This window comes from Bos mutus, chromosome 4, assembly GCF_027580195.1.
Source record: "Bos mutus isolate GX-2022 chromosome 4, NWIPB_WYAK_1.1, whole genome shotgun sequence".
Lineage (NCBI taxonomy): Eukaryota > Metazoa > Chordata > Mammalia > Artiodactyla > Bovidae > Bos > Bos mutus.
In genome coordinates, this window is record NC_091620.1 from 69,315,722 (window position 1) to 69,342,564 (window position 26,843).

At 40.9% G+C, this 26,843-nt stretch overlaps 1 protein-coding gene across 1 annotated transcript in view; it reads right to left on the minus strand.

Moving 5' to 3' along the window:
• Positions 1 to 24,726, minus strand: part of EPDR1 (ependymin related 1) — a 36,829-nt gene extending 12,103 nt beyond the window's left edge. Inside the window, exon 1 of the mRNA XM_014476817.2 lies at positions 24,147 to 24,726. Coding sequence (XP_014332303.2) covers positions 24,147 to 24,451 — 305 coding nt within the window. The 5' untranslated portion in view covers positions 24,452 to 24,726. The remainder of the gene's footprint in view (positions 1 to 24,146) is intronic.
• Between the last annotated feature and the right edge of the window lie 2,117 nt (positions 24,727 to 26,843).

Below are 26,843 nucleotides of genomic sequence, written 5' to 3' on the forward strand. Positions count from 1 at the left end.
TGAAATGAGTGAAGTTGTATGGTAGTTTGAACGTGCTTTGGCATTGCCTTTCTTTGGGACTGGAATGAAAATTGACATTTTCCAGTCTTGTGGCCACTGCTGATTTTCCAAATTTGCCGGCATATTGAGTGCAGCACTTTAACAGCATCATCTTTTAGGATTTGAAATAACTCAGCTGGAATTCCATAACCTCCACTAGCTTTGTTCATAGTAATGCTTCCTGAGGCCCACTTAATACTCCAGGATGTCCAGCTATAGGTGAGTGACCACACCATCATGGTTATCTGGGTCATTAAGACCTTTCTTTTATAGTTCTATGTATTCTTGCCACCTCTCCTTAATTTCTTCTGGTTCTGTTAGGCCCTTACCATTTCTGTACTTTCAACCTTGCATGTCTTTACATCTTTCAAATCTCGTTTTGTTATTTTGTATGTATCAGCAGTATTTGAAATTTTTCTTATACATATTTTTAACATTTTCTTTAAATTTATTCATAAGTAGTTAGTCTTTTGTTGTTTTTGATGTTGCCGTTTTAAATGAGACCTTCCATTGTTATTTGCTATTTCTAGATTATTGTTTGTATATATTAAGGCTATTGATTTTTCAGGCTAATTTTATATACAGTTACCTTACTGAATTATCTTACTGTTTGAATTAGTTTTATTCTTTAGGCCTTTTGTGTTTTCCAGTATACCACATCCATATCATTCACTCAGTCGGTTCAGTCGCTCAGTCATGTCCAGCTCTTTGCGACCCCATGAATTGCAGCACGCCAGGCCTCACTGTCCATCACCAACTCCTGGAGTTTACCCAAACTCATGTCCATCGAGTCGGTGATACCATTCAGCCATCTCATCCTCTGTTGTCCCCTTCTCCTCCTGCCCCCAATCCCTCCCCCCAGCAGCAGGGTCTTTTCCAATGAGTTAACTCTTCGCATGAGGTGGCCAAAGTACTGGAGCTTCAGCTTTAGCATCAGTCCTTCCAAAGAACACCCAGGACTGATCTCCTTTAGAATGGACTGGTTGGATCTCCTTGCAGTCCAAGGGACTCTCAAGAGTCTTCTCCAACACCACAGTTCAAAAGCATCAATTCTTCGGTGCTCAGCTTTCTTCACAGTCCAACTCTCACATCCATACATGACCACTGGAAAAACCATAGCCTTGACTAGACAAATCTTTGTTGGCAAAGTAATGTCTCTGCTTTTGAATATGCTATCTAGGTTGGTCGTAACTTTCCTTCCAAGGAGTAAGCGTCTTTTAATTTCATGGCTGCAGTCACCATCTGCAGTGATTTTGGAGCCTCCCAAAATAAAGTCTGACACTGTTTCCACTGTTTCCCCATCTATTTCCCATGAAGTGATGGGACCATATAACATGATCTTCGTTTTCTGAATGTTGAGCTTTAAGCCAACTTTTTCAGTCTCTTCTTTAACTTTCATCAAGAGGCTTTTTAATTCCTCTTCACTTCTGCCATAAGGGTGGTGTCATCTGCATATCTGAGGTTATTGAGATTTCTCCCAGCAATCTTGATTCCAGCTTGTGCTTCCAGCCCAGCATTTCTCATGATGTACTCTGCATGTAAGTTAAATAAGCAGAGTGACAATATACAGTCTTGACGTACTCCTTTTCCTATTTGGAACCAGTCTGTTGTTCCATGTCCAGTTCTAACTGTTGCTTCCTGACCTGCATATAGGTTTCCCAAGAGTCAGGTCAGGTGGTCTGGTATTCCCATCTCTTGAAGATTTTTCCACAGTTTATTGTGATCCACACAGTCAAAGACTTTGGCAGAGTCAATAAAGCAGAAATAGATGTTTTTCTGGAACTCTCTTGCTTTTTCTATGATCCAGCAAATGTTGGCAATTTGATCTCTGGTTCCTCTGCCTTTTCTAAAACCAGCTTGAACATCTGGAAGTTCACAGTTCATGGTTCACGGTTCATGGTTCACATCCATACCATTAGCAGAGATCATTTTTATCTCTTCTTTTCTAATTCTCATGTCTCTAAATATTCTATCTCTAATTACATTGGCCAGTGAATCAAACACAGTATTAAATAAAATGGAGCTAATGGACATTCTTGTTTTCTTCCTGAGTTTAGTGGGAAAGGTGCTATGGTTTCAACATTAAGCACATTAAAAATGATACAGATTTCATCATATTAAGGAAGCATCAATTTGTTCTTATTGAATGTTTTGTATCAAGATTGTTAATTGAGTTTTATCATCCACCTTTCATAGATGTTTATAGATTCCTTAGAACAGGATCATCCGTACATTCCTGGAATAAACCTCAATCATAATATATTCTTTTTTTCATGTGCTATGGGGTTCAGTCTCGGAGAAGGCAATGACACCCCAACTCCAGTACTCTTGCCTGGAAAATCCCATGGATGGAGGAGCCTGGTGGGCTGCAGTCCATGGGGTCGCTAAGAGTAGAACACGACTGAGCGACTTCACTTTCACTTTTCACTTTCATGCATTGGAGAAGGAAATGGCAACCCACTCCAGTGTTCTTGCTTGGAGAATCCCAGGGACGGGGGAGCCTGGTTGGCTCCCATCTATGGGGTCGCACAGAGTCGGACACGACTGAAGCAACTTAGCAGCAGCAGCATTGGGTTCAGTCTACTATTTAGTAATTTGTAATCAATGATTCCATCAATTTTCCTACATGACAATGCTTTACAATACTTATTAGATGCATATTTCTCTTTTATGTATGTATATATACACACACACCATAATTTGCTTCAGTAGTTCCCTACTCATGACCACTTACATTGTTTTCACAGTTTGTTAGTATTAACAATACTAAATACAAATTGGAGATAAGCCCTTTTGCTTTCTGTTTTTATATTCCTATTTAACAACATCACTCATTATCAGTGAAATGCAAATCAGAACCACTATGAGGTACCATTTCAGGCCAGTCAGAATGGCTGCGATCCAAAAGTCTACAAGAAATAAATGCTGGAGAGGGTGTGGAGAAAAGGGAACCCTCTTACACTGTTGGTGGGAATGCAAACTAATACAGCCACTATGGAGAACAGTGTGGACATTCCTTAAAAAACTGGAAATAGAACTGCCTTATGACCCAGCAATCCCACTGCTGGGCATACACACTGAAGAAACCAGAATTGAAAGAGACACATATACCCCAATGTTCATCGCAGCTCTGTTCATAATAGCCAGGACATGGAAGCAACCTAGATGTCCATCAGCAGATGAATGGATAAGAAAGCTGTGGTACATATACACAATGGAGTATTACTCAGCCATTAAAAAGAATACATTTGAATCAGTTCTAATGAAGTGGATGAAACTGGAGCCTATTATACAGAGTGAAGTAAGCCAGAAAGAAAAACACCAATACAGTATACTAACACATATATATGGAATTTAGAAAGATGGTAACAATAACCCTGTATACGAGACAGCAAAAGAGACACTCATGTATAGACCAGTCTTTTGGACTCTGTGGCAGAGGGAGAGGGTGGGATGATTTGGGAGAATGGCATTGAAACATGTATAATATCATATATGAAATGAGTCGCCAGTCCAGGTTCAATGCACGATACTGGATGCTTGGGGCTGGTGCACTGGGACGACCCAGAGGGATGGTATGGGGAGGGAGGGGGGAGGAGGGTTCAGGATGGGGAACACGTGTATATCTGTGGCGGATTCATTTTGATATATGGCAAAACCAATACAATATTGTAAAGTTAAAATTTTAAAAAAATAAAATTTAAGAACTGGGATTGTTGGATCAAAAGGAAATTCCCATTTTATATTATATGAGTTACTCCTGCTGCTGCTGCTAAGTCACTTCAGTCGTGTCCGACTCTATGCGACCCCATAGACGGAAGCCCACCAGGCTCCCCGTCCCTGGGATTCTCCAGGCAAGAACACTGGAGTGGGTTGCCATTTCCTGCTCCAGTGCATGAAAGTGACAAGTGAAAGGGAAGTCGCTCAGTCGTGTCCAGCTCTTAGCGACCCCATGGACTGCAGCCTACCAGGCTCCTCTGTCCATGGGATTTTCCAGGCAAGAGTACTGGAGTGGATTGCCATTGCCTTCTCCGATATGAGGTACTACTATTTCCCAAAAAGGAACAGTGGAATTTTTAACTGGGTGTAGAGTATCATTAATTTCCTCCCATTAGAAAAGGTACTAAAAGTGTATGCTACTGTGAGAAAATGGGAGAAAAACTTTCTGTCTAATTTTTCTACCTCAGGATAATGTTTACAGACATTACAGTGTTAAAAGCACTGTAAAGAAGTTTTGGTCAAGGAATTAAGGATCCCAGTCTACCAATGGTGAACTATATCATCATAATTTTAAACTATATTTTCCATATGTAAAGAGAGATTAAAATTTTAAATCTCACAGCATTATGAAGACAATTTTAGATAATGAATGTGAAATTATTGCATAAATGCAAGGATTTATAGCTTTGTAGGAAAGTCTGATTACAGTTGGATTTGCCATAATCAGTTAATGTTTAACAAGTAAACTATTCATTTAACATGTACACATTAAGATGTGATCTACTATGTAGCAAAAGGTTAATTCATTCAGATGAAATGGAGAGATGAAGGAGACAACACTTCTGAGGCACAATGAGGCCTTTTGTGGAAGACATAGCAGGCATTCTCACCCATTCTTCCTGACCTGCCTCTCAATATAGAGGCTGAGAAAGTATACTTATATACTTATTTTCTTAGTTTTCTTTGAAGCTAGGAGTGTTATCAGTTCTGGTCTTGGAGACCTAAAAATAAGTCTATGGGGAAAGGGAATCCTTTGGAAATTTCTTTGCTCTCAAAAAATAGAAGAGGAGAATCTCTGTTCCACTTCCTTCATTTTCTTTGAACATAGTTGAGTAAGAATATAAGGCTTGGAGTAAAGGCAGCCATCTTGAAGCCACAAGGCAACATGTCAGCGTACCCTCTTGCAACTATGAGTCAGCATACTGAGAGTGGCAAAGTGGATGGATGGAGAAGAACCAGGACCCCTGATGAAACTGCTGAGTCAAACCTACAAACACATATCACCAGAATTCTGAAGTAAACAAACATCTTTCAATTTAAGCCAATGACAGTCAAATTTTCTGCAGCCAAAAGGAGAAATAAGTAAAAACAAATACTTCATAGATATTACCTGTTGGATACCTTATAACAACAAGTCTATGAAAGCCTTCCATTCCAGAATGAGCAGCGTCCAAGGATTTGGTTAATCCTAGAACCCGAAATACCAGAGCCTGGCCTGGGCATAAATGAACTCAAAAGCTACTGCCTTCACAGCCAAAAGGCAACTGTTTTTCTGTCTTGAATTGGGGTAGTCAGAAAAAAAAAAAAAATATATAGGGCAGAAGTTACAAACCGGCAAATTCAGCTGGCTGACATTATTAGCTTTTTTCATTAAAAAAAAAAAATGGATGAGAAAATACGAGGCTCGGAGCATAATTTAGTAGTAAATAATGATGCCATGATCAAACCCAAGATGTGATCTCCAATCAGACTCACTCTAATTCACTAATACCACACTCTTTGCCTCCTTCCACAGGGGAAAGGAACGATTTTTCCCATTCACGTAGAAGTACTTGGCCGTCCAAGATATACTAAATTACAGAAAAGGGAGTGGACAAATATTATATTGTGATTACAAAAGTACTTTGGCTTTTATGGAAGAAATTGGACAAATTTTGGATTTGTTTAATATGCAGTACAATAGATTAGTAATGCATGCCGGCTCTCTGACTCTCAGCAGGAAGAACTGAGCTGCGGCCACTTGACATTCTGGCGTATACCAAGATCGAGTTACACCCTACAGTAATCATGAGACATAAAAGAAAAACACTATTTCAAAATTGTCGTGTTAGACACCAACTCATCATGCAGGCTTATGCCAACCTCATATAACAAAAGGAAAATTCAATTACTTGAGAATGCAGCCCTAGGAAAAGTCAAGTCAAAGAATAATTATGTGTGCAATTTAAGAAGCTGTAAGGTGATGGGCCTCCACTACTTGGATTCTAGTTCAAAAGAAGAAAAGGATGCTCAAGAAACTAAAGAGATTTTCCCCCCCAAAAAATGTATCTGGATGAATATTGGCAATGTGTAGGCATATATTCTTTCATCTGATGAAAGATAATAAAAAAATTTCTCATGAGGCAATAATTCAAGGAGGGTTTTTTTCTACCACCATTAAAAGAAAACGCCTCATTAGCACTGAGATACCCGTGTTGCCATGGTACGTGGTGATTTCTAAAACTTCATATCAGGGGTATTAAGGAGGTTGGGAGGATACAAGCATAGTCAGGGTCATATAGTCAGCACTCTGCTTTTCAGCAGAAAATAATAGTTCCCAGGTGGCGCTAGTGGTAAAGAACCTGCCTGCCAATGCAGGAGACATAAGAGAAACGGATTCAGTGTCTGGGTCTGGAAGATCCCCTGGAAGGGGGCAAGGCAACCCACTCCAGTATTCTTGCCTGGAGATCCCATCAACAAAGGAGCCTGGCAGGCTACAGTCCATGGGGTCGCAAACAGTTGAACACGACTGAAGCAACTTAGCACACAGCACACACTATGTTGAAATAAAAACACACACACACAGCCTTCCAGCTAACAGTTAACAAAACAAAAATACAAATCTTATTTTTCACTTTCACCAGGATTTGGGATTTTGCATTTAAGAAAAAAAGGAATAATGTATGACCACAAGAATAGCTTTCCACTGAAAAACATGATTATCAAGATAGAAAGTGCAGTGAAAGTAGTATGAAGCAGACTGGCTATGGGAACCAACAAAAACAAAAAGCAGAGCAGTGAGTTAAAAGGTGCTATTCCAGAACTCAAGTGAAAAAAACATAAAAAGTGATGAAAGGCTAATGAAAAGATAAAAAATGTTGGGGGGAGGCAGGTGTATGAGAATCAGTACATGATAAATAGAGAGAGATTCTACAAGGAACAAATAGAGAAGACAAAATATCAAGCCTCCAGAAATTTCCCTAGAACTGCACATTAACCAAGAGATGTTAATAAAGTTCAAAGATTAACATATACATCCAACTATCTATAAAATAGACAAACACCAAGGACCTATTATGTAGCACAGGGAACTATATTCAATATGTTATAATAACTTATAATGGAAAAGAATCTGGAAAATAATATATATATTTATATATTATATATATATAACTGAACCTCTTTTCTGTATACATAAACCATTGTAAATCAACTATACTTCAATAAAAATTTTAATTTAAAAAAGTTCAAGGTTAACAAAATACAGTGTACAAAGACTTGGGCAGAAAAAAATTGTTAAAACTAAACAAAAATTACTTTTGTATCAAACTTCTCTTCTAGAATTCTAAATGCCATAAAAAATTTAAGCAAAAATACTATTATTACCCAATGAATTATATGCACCCACAAATTATCATTATGTGAAAAAACAATAAGATATTCTCTGACATTCAAAATCTCTGAAATTACACCACCACAGCAATTCCATATTTGAAAAAAATTAATTGAATATATTCTCTAGCTGACCAAAACATGAATCAAATCTAGGAGTCAGGTGAATGTGAATATAAATATAAAAGAAACTGCATTGAATAATAAAAGTAGTCAAATAATTCATGTTTCTCGTTCAACAGAGGACATTGTGGCAAAGCTACTTAGCAGTTTATACAAACACACGCTATAAAAATTCCTCTGTGTTTTAACAAGTGAAGAAGTTGACCTTTTAGAGGCTTGACTCAGTGTGGTGAAAGAAGGAAAGACAAGAAGCCATCCAAACACTTTAAATTCTTTTCCACATACCAAGTGGGACCTAAATAAATACTTGTCTTTTACAAAAGAAACTGTGTTCTGGCACCAGAAAAGCAGATCCCAAAGAAGACCAAGCCTTCAGGAGGGTGGCTCCTCTGGGGTCTCAGGGGTAAGCCAGACAATAACCAACACTGGCTGCAGGGAGAATCACTGTCCAAAATAGAATCTGTTACAAAGAGCTCGACTGAAAGGGAGGACTCCCATATCCAGAGGAAACATGTAAACTATACCAGAACACAGCACATAACTTGGCATCTCAGTGGGTATTAAATATGAGGTGGATTCTCTCCCCAGCATCCTGTGCTCCCAAGAGCACAGGCTGTAGAATTTCCACTGGTCCACTACCTGTTTCTCCTGAAATGAGAGTTTCTATCCCACTGGGCTTTCTCTGCCTTTACTGCCTCTGCCTCCCCACTTACACCAGGGCCTCTCTGCCAAGAGTGGTCCTGGAGATTCTGAAGCAGATGCTGTTTCCACTTGACTTCAGCCAACTCAGATAGCTCCATGGTGCTCGGGCATCTTCCTCAGAGGAATGTCTGTCTTTTCCAGCTTGGATCCTGGGTTATTGGCTTCTCAGTGAGACTCTGGGCAGCAGGCCTTATGATTCCAAAGGATATAAGAGGTGTCCCATTAAGGGACTTGGGGGCAATGTTTTAGTAGCTTTGGCATAAGTGCAGATGGTCCTGCTAACCACAGTCTTCCCTTCAAGTATTTTCAAGCAACCCTGAAGCCCTTGCATTCATTATGGCTGTTCCTGGATGCCACACCAACTAGTCTGGTGGTTCATGATGCCTCCTATAGTCCTCATAAGTTATTTCTCACCTATAGCTGACAAGATTACATCAGACCCAGGAACCTGTGTGCCCCTTGGCCCTGTGCCACTATCTTCCCATTGGCTAGCATCTTCCTTGACGACTTCTGATATGCTCAAGAGCAGGTTCTCTGGGTCCTATGACCTGAATTTTTTTCTTCCCCAAAGTTATGTTGAAAACCTAAAGCCCAAGATGAGTGTTTAGGAGTGAGGTCTTTGGAAGGTGATTTGGCCAAGAGCCTTCACAAATGGAATTATCCTCCAATTAAAAAAAAAAAAATTCACATAGTAGCACTCAGAAGCAGAGGAAGGCCCTGCTGGGGCTGGGTTCAGGGCCTGCCTGCCATGGATGTTGAATGTTTCCAAATGATCTTTCTATATTTCTTCAGATGACTGTATAACTTTTCTTGTTTATTCTATAAATATAATGAGTTATATTGACTGAATTTTTAATATTAAATAAAACTTGCATAATCACTAGGTCAAGATCCATTTTATATACATATATAAATATATATATAAATACAAATATATATTTATATATATGTATATAAAATTACATACTGTCGGATTTAAAGATTCCCAGGTGGCTCAGTGGATAAAGAATCTGCCTACAATGCAGAGGGCTTCCCTGGTGGCTCAGAGGGTAAAGCATCTGCCTGCAATGCAGGAGACCTGTGTTCAATCCCTGGGTGGGGAAGATTCCCTTGAAGAAGGAAATGGCAACCCACTCCAGTATTCTTGCCTGGAAAACCCCATGAATGGAGAAGCCTGGTGGGCTACAGTCCATGGAGTTGCAAAGAGTCGGACACAACTGAGCAACTTCACTTTCACTTACAATGCAGAAGATGTAGGAGATGCAGGTTCAATCCCTGGGTCGGAAGATTCCCTGGAAGAGGCATGATAATGCGCTCCACTATTCTTGCCTAGAGACTTCCATGGACAGAGGAGCCAGGCAGGCAATAGTCCACAGGGTCATAAAGAGTCGAATATGACTGAAGCAACTGAGCATGCACGAATACACTGTTGGATTTAATATGCTAATAGTTTATTAAGAATGTTTACATCTATACTCATGAAGAAATTTGTGATTTTCTTACAATGTATTGCTTGATTTTGTTATCAAATAATACTGGTATGAAAAAATACTTGGAATAAGTTCTGGCCTTCCTTTTTCCCATTCTGTTGTTTTCCTCTATTTCTTTGCATTGATCGCTGAGGAAGGCTTTCTTATTTCTTGCTATTCTTTGGAACTCTGCATTCAGATGCTTATATCTTTCTTTTCTCCTTTGCTTTCCACTTCTCTTCTTTTCACAGCTATTTGTAAGGCCTCCCCAGACAGCCATTTTGCTTTTTTGCATTTCTTTTCCATGGGGATGGTCTTGATCCCTGTCTCCTGTACAATGTCACGAATCTCCATCCATAGTTCATCAGGCACTCTATCAGATCTAGTCCCTTAAATCTATTTCTCACTTCCACTGTATAATCATAAGGGATTTGATTTAGGTCATACCTGAATGGTCTAGTGGTTTTCCCTACTTTCTTCAATTTAAGTCTGAATTTGGCAATAAGGAGCTCATGATCTGAGCCACAGTCAGCTCCCGGTCTTGTTTTTGCTGACTGTTTAGAGATCTAGAGATCTCTTCAAGAAAATTAGAGATACCAAGGGAACATTTCATGCAAAGGACAGAAATAGTATGGACCTAACAGAAGCATAAGATATTAAGAAGAGGTGCCAAGAATACACAGAAGAACTGTACAAAAAAGATCTTCACGACCAAGATAATCACGATGGTATGATCACTGACCTAGAGCCAGACATCCTGGAATGTGAAGTCAAGTGGGCCTTAGAAAGCATCACTACGAACAAAGCTAGTGGAGGAGATGGAATTCCAGTTGAGCTATTTCAAATCCTAGAAGATGATGCTGTGAAAGTGCTGCACTCAATATGCCAGCACATTTGGAAAACTCAGCAGTGGCCACAGGACTAGAAAAGGTCAGTTTTCATACCAATCCCAAAGAAAGGCAATGCCAAAGAATGCTCAAACTACCGCACAATTGCACTCATCTCACACGCTAGTGAAGTAATGCTCAAAATTCTCCAAGCCAGGCTTCAGCAATATGTGAACCGTGATCTTCCAGATATTCAAGCTGGTTTTAGAAAAGGCAGAGGAACCAGAGATCAACTTGCCAACATCTGCTGGATCATGGAAAAAGCAAGAGAGTTTCAGAAAAAACATCTATTTCTGCTTTATTGACTATACCAAAGACTTTGACAGTGTGGATCACAATAAACTGTGGAAAATTCTGAAAGAGATGGGAATACCAGACTACCTGACCTGCCTCTTGGGAAACCTATATGCAGGTCAGGAAGCAACAGTTAGAACTGGACATGGAACAACAGACTGGTTCCAAATAGGAAAAGGAGTCCATCAAGGCTGTATATTGTCACCCTGCTTATTTAACTTATATGCAGAGTACATCATGAGAAATGCTGGGCTGGAAGAAGCACAAGCTGGAATCAAGATTGCCGGGAGAAATATCAATAACCTCAGATATGCAGATGACACCACCCTTATGGCAGAAAGTGAAGAAGAACTAAAAAGCCTCTTGATGAAAGTGAAAGAGGAGAGAGAAAAAGTTGGCTTAAAGCTCAACATTCAGAAAACGAAGATCATGGCATCTGGTTCATGGGAAATAGATGGGGAAACAGTGGAAACAGTGTCAGACTTTATTTTTGGGGGCTCCAAAATCACTGCAGATAGTGACTGCAGCCATGAAATTAAAAGACGCTTACTCCTTAGAAGGAAAGTTATGACCAACCTAGATAGCATATTCAAAAGCAGAGACATTACTTTGCCAACAAAGGTCCGTCTAGTCAAGGCTATGGTTTTTCCAGTGGTCATGTATGGATGTGAGAGTTGGACTGTGAAGAAGGCTGAGCACCGAAGAATTGATGCTTTTGAACTGTGGTGTTGGAGAAGACTCTTGAGAGTCCCTTGGACTGCAAGGAGATCCAACCAGTCCATTCTAAAGGAGATCAGCCCTGGGATTTCTTTGGAATGAATGATGCTAAAGCTGAAACTCCAGTACTTTGGCCACCTCATGTGAAGAGTTGACTCATTGGAAGAGACTCTGCTGCTGGGAGGGATTGGGGGCAGGAGGAGAAGGGGACGACAGAGGATGAGATGGCTGGATGGCATCACCGACTCGATGGACGTGAGTCTGAGTGAACTCTGGGAGTTGGTGATGGACAGGGAGGCCTGGCGTGCTGCAATTCATGGGGTCACAAAGAGTCAGACATGACTGAGCGACTGAACTGAACTGGCCTTCCTTTTTAATAATAACTTTGGTAGGATTGATATGTCTCCCTCAAATTTTATAACATTTATGAATGGATTAAAAAAAAAGAGAGAAATGCCAAAGAGCTAGCTGACCATGCCACCATGTGAAGATACAGTGAAAACTCAAACACAGAAGAGGGTCCTCACTCATTGACAGAATTCACACTCTGTACCTTTCCCAGTAGACCTAACTTTAGCCAACAAAACAGCCTGCTATGAAAGGACAGGGGTCATCCAAGGAACTGCAGCCTTTTTGTCCAGGGGCAGCTACTGCTTCTGTTTGGGAGCCATCTGTCCCAAGAGTTCCTCTTTTCTTTGGAAGGTATGAGGGCAATGCAGTCATCCTGCTAGGGGTCTCATTCTTCAGAGGGCCTCTCGGTTGAAGAGGTACTGTTTCAGAAGGAAACCATTGGTGGTGGGGGAACTTCCTATGCCTATATTAGGAGGAATTCTCCAAACCAGAGGGTGAGGAGCAGGAGAAGCACTGTAAAGAGTGTTTGATGAGAGAAGAGCTGTGAGTAGCTCATGCATGAAAGGAGTCTGGGGGATGTACTGGTCATTGCATGCCCTTCTACCTGTAGTGGAGTGTATGCTCCACTATAACCCTGCTTCAAAACTTTTCAAAATATGGGTAGACACTGAAATTTAATTATTTAAATTATTCTTAATAATTTAAAATTATTCTTAAGAAAAAGATATTGGATGTAAAATATAAATGAATAATAAACCATAAAACCATCACACAAATCCATTAGCTTATTGTTAAAATGTAATTTAGAGGGAAAAAAGAAAATTTAAATATAGAATATTGGGAAGAAAAGGGGATATTGATAGATAAGGTGAAGTTTTTTTAAGAGTTAAGAGAATACCATGCAAACTTGTTATGATGATAAATACAATGTTTATTAAGTAAAAGATTTTCTAGGAAAATATAAACAATGAAAACTGACTCAGACTTAAGCAGAAAGGTAAGCTGGTCAACAACTAGAGGAAAAATCCTTATAATAGCTTAGTGAGATCTTAGATCTTTGATCTTAAAAAGAGATCAAAGAGTTACTTCTTCAAAAATAGTTGGGTCCACATGATTTCATGAATCATTTTTTTCCAACCTCAAGGCTATAGAGCATACAGAAATACAGAAAGATTGCCAATTCTTTTACAAAATTATGAAACTCTGACATTAAAATATAGAAAACACAAAAATATAAACTATAGATCAAATTAAATTATGGCTATGGATTAAAAACAAATATTAAATATTAGCAAATCAAGCATACTATTAAAAAATAATACATAATAATAGAATTTATTTCAGGAATGCAAAGATGGTTAAATGTTAGGCAATCTATTAGTATAAATCACTTGGCTGGGGAAGTTTAAGACTCATCCTGATTAGAATAAATTCTTTATAAAATAGGTCAGAAAAATATTTACTGAACATGATAGTGTGTCTTTGTTAAACCAGCAGCCTGTAGGAGACTTAACTGTGGCAAATTAGAGGCATTCACTTTAGAATGAGACTCATGACAAGGGAGTGTGACATCACTGCAGTATGTCATTCTGCTTTTCAGTTTCTTGCTTATCATATTTGAGATCACTAAAAATTAATGAGGCTCCTTATAGGTGTGAGTGGGGTAAATAAGAACATTCATATTTTGCCAGTTGAAATATCAGCTGGAACAAGCTTCCTGAAAAGCAAAGTGGTAAAAATTTTATAAATGTGTAATCCCTTTTCAACCATTTTCTTATCCAGGAATCTGTGTAAAATATTTTTAAAGTAAATTGCACACAAATACGAGGTTATACATGTAGTCATTTATAGTAGTGAAACATAAAAGAGAAAGAAATCTAACTGTCCCCTATTTAGAATTGCTTATAGAAACTGTGTTCCATCCATTAGCCAGAATACCATATAGTCATTAAAAATGATTCTGTTAAAGATTGCATAGTGGCATGAAAATATGGAATGTTTTGTTAAATTTTTAAAAATCACATAGCATGTTTCTAATTTAATTTTAGAATTGTATATACAGAAATAGAAATTGAAAAATCTAGAAGCACATATATAAGGGTTGTTAATTCTAGAAAACATGATTCTCTTTACTCTATTTTGCTGTTCTTGGTTACCTAGATTTTCCACCATGAACATGTATGATACTAGTAATCCAAAAGTCATAAAAATGGTATTTATTCATTCAGTAAACATTATTGAGATATACTATGTGCCAAGCACTTCTAGGTGTTGGAGTTTCGGTACTATACCAGACTGATCAATTTCTCCTCTCACTCCTGGGAAGAGAGACTCAAGACAATGTCACTCAGAGATGGTGTCCTGAGTAAAACAGAATGAGATGTGATGGAGAGTGGGTAGTGGGGAGGGCTTTATTGGACAATCACATAAGGCCCCTCTGGGCTAAGACCTGAATGGGGAAAAGCCAGGAGTTCAAAGGTGATACAAGCAGACTAGTCAGTATGGATGAGCTTGCACAATATTGTTAAATGAAAAACAGCCTATTACCAAACAGTGTGTGCTACAGTATGTAAATTGTGCATCTAAGAGTACCTCATGAGAAATGCTGGACTGGAAGAAACACAAGCTGGAATCAAGATTGCCGGGAGAAATATCAATAACCTCAGATATGCAGATGACACCACCCTTATGGCCGAAAGTGAAGAGGAACTAAAAAGCCTCTTGATGAAAGTGAAAGAGGAGAGTGAAAAAATTGGCTTAAAGCTCAGCATTCAGAAAATGAAGATCATGGCATCTGGTCCCATCACTTCATGGGAAATAGATGGGGAAACTGGAAACCATGTCAGACTTTATTTTTCTGGGCTCCAAAATCACTGCAGATGGTGACTGCAGCCATGAAATTAAAAGACGCTTACTCCTTGGAAGGAAAGTTATGACCAACCTAGATAGCATATTCAAAAGCAGAGACATTACTTTACCAACAAATCCAACAAAGGCTATGGTTTTTTTCTGTGGTCATGTATGGATGTGAGAGTTGGACTGTGAAGAAGGCTGAGCACCGAAGAATTGATGCTTTTGAACTGTGGTGTTGGAGAAGACTCTTGAGAGTCCCTTGGACTGCAAGGAGATCCAACCAGTCCATTCTAAAGGAGATCAGCCCTGGGTGTTTTTTTGAAGGAATGATGCTAAAGCTGAAACTCCAGTACTTTGGCCACCTCATGTGAAGAGTTGACTCACTGGAAAAGACTCTGATGCTGGGAGGGATTGGAGGCAGAAGGAGAAGGGGACGACAGAGGATGAGATGGCTGGATGGCATCACTGACTCGATGGACGTGAGTCTGAGTGAACTCTGGGAGTTGGTGATGGACAGGGAGGCCTGGTGTGCTGCAATTCATGGGGTCGCAAAGAGTCGGACACGACTGAGCGACTGAACTGAACTGAAAAGTCTCCTAGGATATTTAGAAGATGTTACCAGTAGTCATATTGGCTTGGTAGTTATGGATAATTTTTACTCTTTGCATATCTATATTTTAGATATCCTTTTTCAATGAATATATGTTATCATTGTCATTCATTCTCTCATTCAAAAAAATTTAGTCAGGGCTATTCTGTGGTGCTGGAAATACAGCAACAACCAGGGGAAAAATCCTGGACCTAATGGAGCTTTACTTTGGGTGGCAGAGGAAATGAGGGAACAGACTTTAAAATTTAAATTAAATTAAATAGCATATTAATAAAATATTAAGATAGTATGTTAATAAAATATGAAATAGTAGGTAAATATCTTGAAGATAAAAGGTAGTGAGGTAGAGTATATGTCGTGGAGAGAAAGGACAGTCTAATTTGCAAGAGGGTCATACAGCTTTTCAAGGAAAAGGCTTTCCAGGCAGAGGAATCAACCACCTAAGTGCCAAAGGAGTGAGCATGCAGAGGCTGTGGGCTGAGTGAGTGAGCTGGTGATGAGGTGATAATGGATGGATGATAGAGTGAAGAGGTCAAGACAAAATGTGGAGGGGCTGGGGGAGCAGATCCCACAGGATGGTCAAATCCTTGTAAAACCTTTACTCTGAGACATAGAAACACACAGGAGGGTTTTGAGCAGACAAGCAACATGATACAACAATTTTAGCAAATCACTCAAGCTGCGAGGTTGAGAATAGACCAAAGGGAGAAAGGGCAGAAGTAGGGACCTATTAGGTGGCTGTTGCAAAAAACCCAGGCAAGAATGATGAAGGTTTGGACCAGCCTGACAGTAAAGATGTGTGACAGTAAAGAGAAAGAGAAGGTAAGAAAATGAGGTAAAAGGAGGGGAACTAGAAGAGCATGATGTCCTAAAAAGTACAGAAGAAAATACATCAAGATGGAGGAAATGACCAACAGTAAAATGAAAACAGATAAAAGATCACTTGATTAGTAATGTGGAGCATACTGTCGTTGACCAGAGCCATTGCAGTAGAGCTGTGATGGAGAAAGTTTGCTTGGAGAGAGTCCAAGAGAACATGGGAGGACAAAAATGGGAATCAGCATGAGATCTGCTTTAAATAGATGGAGAGAATGCAGTTTCATTTAGTAAGAAGATCAAGAGAAGATGTTTTTTCTTGAAAGCTGGGTAAAATAAAATAAATTATAAAGGGGGAAAATAGAAGATTTTTACTGGAATTGGGGAAATATAAGCCTATCACATTTATTCCAGGAAAAACAAACCACTAATTGGTGGAATATTTTCAGATCTTTGGGCACTTTGCCCTTGACCACCATCTTTGAGGTCAGAATCAGGAAGAAACAGTTCAAGGTTAATGGAGAGAAATAAAGATATTTCCAAAGCGGTATGGCGACCACCTCTGGCTTCTATTTATAAATTAGCCTCCTATTCCACCAGTGCCTTTAATCTCCTGGGCTTATCTTCCTTGGAATTTATTTTTCCTCATCCCTGCATCCCATTTTTTCCACATCCCAGCATCAATCCTCTGAAATTTAGGGTCAATAGACCCACAGAATTAAGATTCTTAAAGCAAACTTTACGTGCTTCCAAGAAAATCTCTTTCGTAAAGAAAAACTCAGTATTACAGATCCAGCATGGTTTATTTTTCGAGGATCAAAATGCCACAAGCAGTTAGACTTCCTGAGCTAATAAAAGAAAATACTGGCTCCAGCCTTCAGAGATCAAGGAGGAGGGAGTAAGGGCAAAAGAGTAATTCTCCTGAAATTCTGAAATGAGTTCCTCAAATGAAAGCCCAACCCGTGCAAAACAGGGTTCAGGATCAAATAAATTTGTTGAATATTTCATACTAATTTACTTCCCCCAGCACACAGACACATTCTGAGAATTTACAACGATGTTAGCCCCAAGAAATCCCAAAGAAAAACATACGAAAAAATGTAACCTGACCTTCCCTTCCCCTCATTAAACAGTTTAGTCTAGAGCCATTAAGCAGGGTCAAGCAAGGTAGGTCTCTGCATGGCCTGGCCTGGAGTGCAGAGCCCAACAGGAAGACATCCAAGTAGGGAGCGGGTAGCATAGCTATGCCTGATACCTACTGCAATTGAATAAAGGGAGCCAGTTTTCTCATGGTCTGAAAAGGGAGTTACAAAAAATGAACAGGAGGAATCTAGAATGATCCGTGGTGGTGGATCAGAATTAGAGATACTGGTATAAATATCTCTGTGTATTAAAATCAGAAGCTTAGAAATAAATGTGGATGTAAATATGTGTATATATGTGCGAATGAGTGAGTGTGTGTGTGTATATGTATTCAAACCTATATCTTTTTGCTTTGTCTAGTGAGGGTGCCTGGAAAGTGCCACCCAATAACCATGAGCACAACTAGAGCAGGGACCTTGGCTTCCAAATATTATTCTCTAGTAAAAATAACCAGAGCTTCCTGAGAAATGACTTATTCCAATACTCCAGCAAGGAAAGTACAGATGATCTTGGAATATCTTGGCAGAAATTGAGGATATGTTCAAAGAAGAAAGACATGTCAAAAGAACATAGAAGCCAACTTGAAGGGCTTCCCACTGGCCAAATCTGAAACATCAAATAAATAGTGAAAGCAAATGGAATTCAATGAGCATCCTTATATTCATGCTGATAAAAATAAAAGAATAACTTGAAACTTTAGTGAAGAACAGAATATGTACATGGTCTTAAAATATCTCCCTATAAAATACTCACAGATTATAAAATATAAAAGTATCATTTCACACTTAAGAAATATTGCAGACATCAGTCATCAAGTTATCAAAGTAAACATCCAGATGTGCTGTTTCTACCCTAGGTGAATAACTTGAATCTAATTATGAGGAAGCATCAGACAAACCCAAATCAAGGAACATTCTACTAAATAATTGGCATGTCATCTTCAAAAGTATTGAAGTACAAGAAAGTCTTAGGAACTGTTAGTGACAAAAAGAGACTAAAAAGACATAGCTAAACGCAATGCTTAAATATAAACTGGGTCCTTCCTGCTACAAGAACATCAAAAGCACAAGTGACAAAATTTGAGTGAGACCTGAATTTCAGATGGTAGCAAGGAACACATGCTAATTTCCTGGTTTCCATGGTTGCGTCCCAAGACAAGGTCCCTATTTGTAGGAAATACACACTGAAATACTGGGGGACCATGGGGGCATCAAGCTGACAACTCACTCTCAAGAGACTCAGGGGAAAATGGCTACAGACTATAATTGTAACTTTTTCTGTAAGTGTAAAGTAATTTCAAAATAAAATTGTGCATTTGGAGAAAAAAACCCTTATCCTGATTCTCAAACACATATAATTGTCGAAGCTGCCCCATGTGATAACTTCCCCTGGAATGAATCTTCCACAGCAGATCCTTGGAGGGACACTCCTGTAAGCAGTCCCATTCAATCCCACAGTATACAAGGAGACTCCACGGAGAGGACAGCCTTCTGAGTTTGGAGCCAAAGCATAGAAAGGCAGCCCATCTCATCTCTACCCATGAACACAAGCTTTGGTGGAAAGGTGAAAGAAGAAAGAGATGTATCTGAATTTATCTACACAAAGGGACAAGTTGAAAAATAAATTTAGAATTTATGTCAAGTTCATTGCATCTTGAGAGAAAAAAGAATCAGCCTAATGTAATAAAAGTACAAGTAGTGTTCTCATGGTATCGTATAATTTTATTTGTACCTAGCTTTTAAGAAGCCCTAAGTGTTATTTAGTATAAATACTGTAGATATCATTAAAATCAAATTAAAAGATGAAAAGCACTGATATTCCAAGAAGCAAAGGAACTTGTGGGGGTGAAGCCAGGATTAGAAGCCATGTTTGGCATCCCACGACTGTCTAAATGGATGTCCACATGCTCTCTATTACACTAGGTGGTTTTCTCTAAGAATAGAGAAGAGAAACGATATTCTGTTCTCCAAGAAGTAGAATGCTCTGGAAAAATCTGAGACAGAGATGGAACTAATCAGAATTTGTATAAGATAAAGTGGATACTTGTCACTCCATTTAAGACATACTTTTCTTTTCATCCTTTAGTGAAAAAAAAAAGAAATCCTCAAACATGTGGGATTGGTAGTTTAATAGTCCTCTAAGATACATTTCTAACTTACCAGTGCATATCCTCTCAACACCACTCTGCTCCCTTTGCATCAATAGCTTCATTAATTCCCATTCCCAATCTACCATTTTGTAAACAGGAACAGTAAGGTACTGGTAGTCTTAACAAAATTCATTCAGTATCTAGACTGCTTCTCCCATGAAGTTCACTGTGTTACTGAAATACAAAATAATCTTGCCTTTCCTTCAGTCTTCCAAATGTAAATACTTGTGAGTTTACCGGAAAAAACAGTTGGGAACAGAAAACAAAATAGTATCAATTACTAATATTTCCCATTCTCTGCTAAGGCATGTCTTATCTGAAGCTTGTAAAGTTATTTAATCTTTTCCATCATCTCAGGGAGAAGAAAGCCTGGAAAATCTAGTCATTCCACAGTAACTATCAGTGGGATTTTCCATAACTATCTGGATGCAAAATAAAAATCTTAAGAAGTTGATCCAATTCTAAAACTTACTTCTCAACTTACTAATAAATATGAAGAGACAACCCGTCCATATTTTCTTCAAATCGTATCTGGTTTCTTGGCCAGACTGCTAGTACCTGAAAAAGTTTCAGAGTTTGTTCAAACAAATCTACATTTAAAAGCTTAAAAATGCATTTGTGCACTAACCATTCTTTTCTGCATCTGACTTAGGGCCAGAGATGGGACTGTAAGATAAAACCTTGGCAAGAAATTGGGAAAAAAAGGAGTAAAATTGCCTTCTAAAAGCTTAACTGTGAGATTAACACTTGACGGATCAGGGCAAGTGTGAAGTGAGAAATCACCACATGGACACAGGGAACAAAAGTCAATATCTGGTAATAAACCATAATGGGAGAGAATGTGAAAAAGGACATGAACATATATGTAAAACTGAATCACCTTCCTGTACCCAGAAACCCACACATTGTAAATCAACTGTACTTCAATTTAAAAAGTAAAGAAAGAAAGAAATCACCACCTGGGGACAAAAAAGCTTCCAGGCCAGCAAGATTTGGCTGTGACCTCAGTGAGGCTATAATATACACATCTGAAGACTCTATTAATTGATCATGGAGTCACAGAAGAAGAAAGGTTTCTAAGACAACCTGAGCAATACCCACCCAGGCTTTATGCAGAGTGAAGGGGGTCTGGACCAGCAGTGTTGGGATAGCATAGGATCAGGGACTTCTATGCTTCTAACTTCTCTAGTGAAAATGATGCATGCTTAATCTTAGCCTGATTTTGCTGGGCTGGCCTCTTATGTATGATGGAAAGCTCAACGTTGAGCACACAGCCCAGCCTAAAGCAGGCAGTCATTAGACTCCATGAATTTGCTCCAACTCTTTGCTCATAGCCTCCTGATTAGAATTTGGCTCTCTACATAGTTCTGCCTACAGGGAGAGAATGACCTAGTCAGATTTGAGAATTCTGGCCCCCATGCCAGCTACAGCACTCACTGAGATATACAGTGCCACACTTGAGCTTGTTTATTCTCAGTCAGCTCCCAAAGAAAGGGCCCTGGAGGGTGCCACAAGGTCAAGTTTCTGAGCTCATGGGGCTGGCAGGGAGTCTCTGGGCTATGGTAAATTTACCGGGATGGCGAAGATGGTGGTGGCCAGAGGGACGATTGTGGCCACACCTTCTACATTGCACTGTGTGCTGTACATAGTTGAACTCATTTCATCCCCACAGCAAAGCAATACATTAGGCATTAGTAGCATTCGCATCTAGTAACCCAAAGACCTGCATTAGAAATTGAAATTCAGAGGCAGATTTATCTGACTCTAAAGCCTAATCCCTTAAATCATGAAAATCCTACCTCTGGGAGGTGGGGGGATGAACCCTATCCTCCTTTCCTTCTCCTGGCCTCACTCCACTATGTCAGCAGTGTGCTTTGGGCCATCCTGTTACTGATCAGGGTTCTTGGCCTCTTTAATCAATAGAAACTGATCAGAGGCCAGACAAGAAATGCAGGCAAGGCTTTATAGGAGCCGCTGCTGCAGTGGAGGGGGCGAGGGGAACAAGAACAAACAGATCCCCAAGGGGAGCAAGCTTGTTCCTTACACAGGATGAGGGTAGGGGTGTATCCAGGGGTCGGACTGCAGGGGGATGGCTTAGGTGGTTTGCCCACCCCTTAATCAGTGGTGTTTTGTATAGGGGAATGCACATAGTAGGCTGCTTTTGCTCCAGGCTCTTTCAAATGTGGCGATTGGGTTTTGGCTCTCTTTGTATCCTTTATCCAGAATTCACCCTAATTGTGCATGCACACAGTTATTTTTAGTCCCATATAGTTTCTTTGTATTTTATTGCTGGAGGAGAAGCATGTCCATGTGTGAGCACTGCAGCATAGGGTCCCAGGTCCCAGGTCTGTCTCAATCCTAGTCTGTCTTTGACATGGACTCATCCGAAAGCCACCACTATACAAGGCTTCAGGACAACGCACACAAAGAGCAGTACTTGACCCTTCTTCAGAAGTGCAGAAGCCAAATCCCATCTCAGCAAACAGCATCACCATTTACTCAATGCCGTCAGTACCGTTAGCTTTCACAAGCCAGAACTGACTTCCCCCACCACCACCCTACAGCATACCATCTAATCCTCTGCACCTCCTTCAATAAGCCTCTTCAGTATCCTTAAAATTTCTCAAAAGTGTCCACTTCTCACCATCACATTGCCACACCCCATCTTCCACCTGGATCTCTCTACAAACATCTCCTAGGTCATGTTTCAGCTTCTTCTTTTGTTCTTCTTTATTCTCAACCATTCATCCAGTGCTCTTTTAAAAACCCAGCCATGGCATTCCACTGTTTAAATATCCTTCCCTGGATCCCCAACCTCCCACCATACTCCATGCTTCAGTCTAACAGTGATTGGCCTGCAGTTCTTGGAATATTCTCAGCCTTGCCTGTGGCAGGATGTCCCAAAATACACCTGGATGGATCATCCTGGATCAGTCTTCGCTCCACACCCGCTTCCCCTTAATGGTCAGCCCGTCCAGGGATTTTGGGACTCGCTCCTGTTCCACCTCCTCCAGGAAGCACCTCCAGGTTAGTTGCTTGTCTGGGGTGCTCTCAAGTCCAGCTCATCCCTTACCCCACTATATGGGAATTCTTCCTTATATGATTCCACCCCCACACCGTGACCTCCCTGAAACCCAGGACCCACTCTGATTATACAAAATGACTGGCACACAAAAAATGCAGATTGAATGAATAAGCAAAGGAACAAGAGCCCAGTATATCATGGATGTCAGAATCAACTCAGTTTCCTCCAGTCCTAGCTCTTGATCTGAGAAAGTTATCTAATCTCCCTTGACCCCAGATTTCTCTGCTTGTAAAATGGAGATCATAACACCTGCATTGTCCAGTGGTTGTGATTTTTAAACTAAATAATACGGTATGTGGAACATCTTCAGGACCATGACTGGTACATACCAAGTACTCAAATGCTGGATTTTGCTATTATTATTACAAAGTTCTTCGAGACTTAACAGAAAACATTCATCTTCTTGAAAGAGAAAAGATACTCCCAATACCCCATGATGACTCAGCTATTCCAGGCCTCCTCAGCACTTGTGGTTTACAATCATGTACTATTTTGCATTCTCAAATATATTGCTTTGAACAATTCTTGCATTTGCATACTGTCTTCAAGATACCTAATACTTCAACAAACACTTTTAGGTGAAATGATATCAAATTTTCTCCACATTTTACTGCCCATTGGAGCCTTAAACTGTGGACATTCACATGGCACCTCCTAATTATGCCAACTCCATATGAGAGGCCAGCATAACCCTTGGAGGAACACACACAGAGAAACAGGAATGAGGCAGAAGGAACTGACAGGTGGCGATCCCAAAATAGAAATCAGGTTTTAATAGGGTCAGAACAAACTGCAGTCTCAGGAAAGAGGGTGTCCTTTGTCATAACAGATGCAGAAAGGTGACTAATCATACCAGTAGTTAAAAAGCATTGTAGCATAACCTCTCTGTGGAATATTGTGCAGCCATTAAAAATAGGTAGGGGGCAACGATTAAAATGACAAATAACAGGGAAGAGATCATGTTCTATAAAAAAGATACAGACGTACAGGCTTATTGATCACCGAATGTAAAACTTGCTTAAAAGAAATTTTAAGGGAGTAGACGAAAATTTCAACGGTTGTGACAGTTCTTTTAACTGATCCCGCACACTTTTGGTTGAGTTGTCATATTCCTTTAAAAAGGAAAAAAAAAAAAACCTCGTATAAAATATGTATTCGGCGTGTCTCCTTCACAGATGGCTCCTGAAAGAGCTGAGATAGTGCAGAAGACACGCCCTAGGCTGAAGGGGGCACCAGGAGTCAGGAGGCTGACTCAGCAGCGTTTGAATGTGGGCGAACCAGGGCCTGGGGGCGCCGCCTTTCTTCACCGGCCACCGCCCTGCGAGGTCTCACTGAGTGCCCGCCAGCAGGCCGCCCCCAGTGGTCCAGCCCGACACCCAGCCCCCAACTCTGCTGTCCCCAAGAGATCCTCTCCGCGAAGTTTTTCTTTGATGGGAGGAAGGCGACGCGAGCTGCTGGAAACCCCGCGCTCCGGCGCAGCTCCCTCGACCTCGCCCTCCCCGGGCCGCCCTGGCCTCGCTCCCCCCGCCCCGCGTACCTCTTGCAGGGGATCAGCGCCTTCCTCTCGTCCAGCACCCGCACGCGCTGGTTGAGCCCGTCGTAAGAGAGCAGGGCGCGACTGTAGCGCCCGGTGCTCTGCCTGTAGAGCACCTGGCGTCCCTCCCATTGCTGCGGCGCCTGGCAAGGGCGCTGAGCCCCCAGGGAGCCCCCAGCCCCTGCCCCGGCCCCCGGCGCCGCCGTCCCCACGCCGCAGAGGCAGCCCAGCGCGCAGACCCAGAGGCCGCCCAGCAGCCAAGCGTCCAGGGACCCTCGGGCCACGCGGAGGGGAGCGCGCCTAGGCATCGCCTTCTGCCGCGGCCGTAGTCCCCAGAGAGCCAGCCCGCGCCCAAGGGGGCGCTGAGCAACCCAGGCACTCAGCGAGGCTTTCTCCAACTGTGCCCGAGGGCGGTCTTGGCCAAGTTGCTGCTGGTCACCGCGGCGCCCTTTCCAGCTGTTGGGATCAGGACGCGCAAGGCCTGGGAGCCGGGATCGGCCACGGGAAAGCTTCCCTGAATCCTGTGAGAGCTGTTTCTGCCTGGGCCGCTGCCCGCTGCTGCTACTGTTTTCACTTGCTCTCTGCTGCCAACAGGAAATGCAGTGGCAGTGGTGCCACTAGCATCCTGAAGGGTATCCGCGTTTTAAGGGGGATGGGGTGGTGGGGTGAGAAGGAAAGTGTTTTTCTGCTGAGTATTCAGCCGATAACCAACACTGGAGGACAAACTCAAACACAAGATCAAGAAAGCTGGATCACTGCACTTGCTGTACCCCACATAACCCTGTCCCTTTATCAAATTGTTTTTGTCGCTGTTCAGTCCCTTACCTCATGTCCAACTCTTTGTGACCCTATGGACTGCAGCACATCAGGCTTCCCTGTCCTTCACTGGAGTTTGCTCAAATATATGTCCATTGAGTCAGTGATGCCATCCAACCATCTCATCGGAGCATTTAGGATGAGAAGGAGTAGCCCCCTTCTCCTCTTGCCCTCAATCTTTCCCAGACAGGGTCTTTTCTAAAAATCCGGCTCTTCAAATCAGGTGCCCAAAGTATTGGAGCTTCAGCTTCACAGCATCAATTCTTCCAATGAATATTTAGAATTGATTTCCTTTAGGATGGACTGGTTTGATCTCCTTGCAGTCCGAGGGACTCTCAAGAGTCTTCTCCAACACCACAGTTTAAAAGCATCAATTTGTCAGTCCTCAGCTGTCTTTATGGTCTCTCATATCTCACAAACATGACTACTGGAAAAACCATAGCTTTGACTATATGGACCTTTGTTGGCAAAGTGATGTCTCTGCTTTTAAATATGCTAATAGGTTTGTCATAGCTTTTCTTCCAAGTAGCAAGCATCTTTTAATTATGTGGCTGCAGTCACTGTCTGCAGAGATTTTGGAGCCCAAGAAAACAAAATCTGTCACTATTTCCACTTTTTCCTCATCAGTTTGCCATGAAGTGATGGGACCAGATGCCATGATCTTAGTTTTTTGAATGTTGAGTTTTAAGCCAGCTTTTTCACTCTCCTCTTTCACCTTCATCAAGAGACTCTTTAGTTCCTCATCTGCATATCTGAGGTTGTTGATATTTCTTCTAGCAATCTTGATTCCAGCTTGTGATTCATCCAGTCCAGCATTTCACAGGATGTACTCTACATATAAGTTAAATAAGCAGGGTGACAGTATATAGCCTTGACATACTCCTTTCCCAATTTTGAACCAGTCCATTGTTCCATGTCCAATTCTAACTGTTGCTTCTTGATCTGCATACAGGCTTCTCAGGAGACAGGTACAGTGGTCTGATATTCCCATCTCTTTAAGAATTTTCCAGTTTGTTGTGATCCACACAGATACTTAGTTGTGGATGTGACTGGTGATAGAAGCAAGGTCCGATGCTGTAAAGAGCAATATTGCATAGGAACCTGGAATGTCAGGTCCATGAATCAAGGCAAATTGGAAGTGGTCAAACAAGAGATGGCCAAGAGTGAATGTCGATATTCTAGGAATCAGCGAACTAAAATGGACTGGAATGGGTGAATTTAACTCAGATGACCATTATATATACTACTGCAGGCAGGAATCCCTCAGAAGAAATGGAGTAGCCATCATGGTCAACAAAAGACTCCAAAATGCAGTACTTGGATGCAATCTCAAAAGCAACAGAATGATCTCTGTTCGTTTCCAAGGCAAAACATTCAATATCACAGTAATCCAAGTCTATGCCCCAAACAGTAACACTGAAGAAGCTGAAGTTGAATGGTTCTATGAAGACCTACAAGACCTTTTAGAACTAACACCCAAAAAAGATGTCCTTTTCATGATAGGGGACTGGAATGCAAAAGTAGGAAGTCAAGAAACACCTGCAGTAACAGGCAAATTTGGCCTTGGAATACAGAATGAAGCAGGGCAAAGACTAATAGAGTTCTGCCAAGAAAATGCACTGGTCATAGCAAACACCCTCTTCCAACAACACAAGAGAAGACTCTACACATGGACATCACCAGATGGTCAACACTGAAATCAGATTGATTATATTCTTTGCAGCCAAAGATGGAGAAGCTCTATACAATCAGCAAAAACAAGACTGGGAGCTGACTATGGCTCAGATCATGATCTCCTTATTGCCAAATTCAGACTGAAATTTAAGAAAGTAGGGAAAACCACTAGACCATTCAGGTATGACCTAAATAAAATCCCTTAGGATT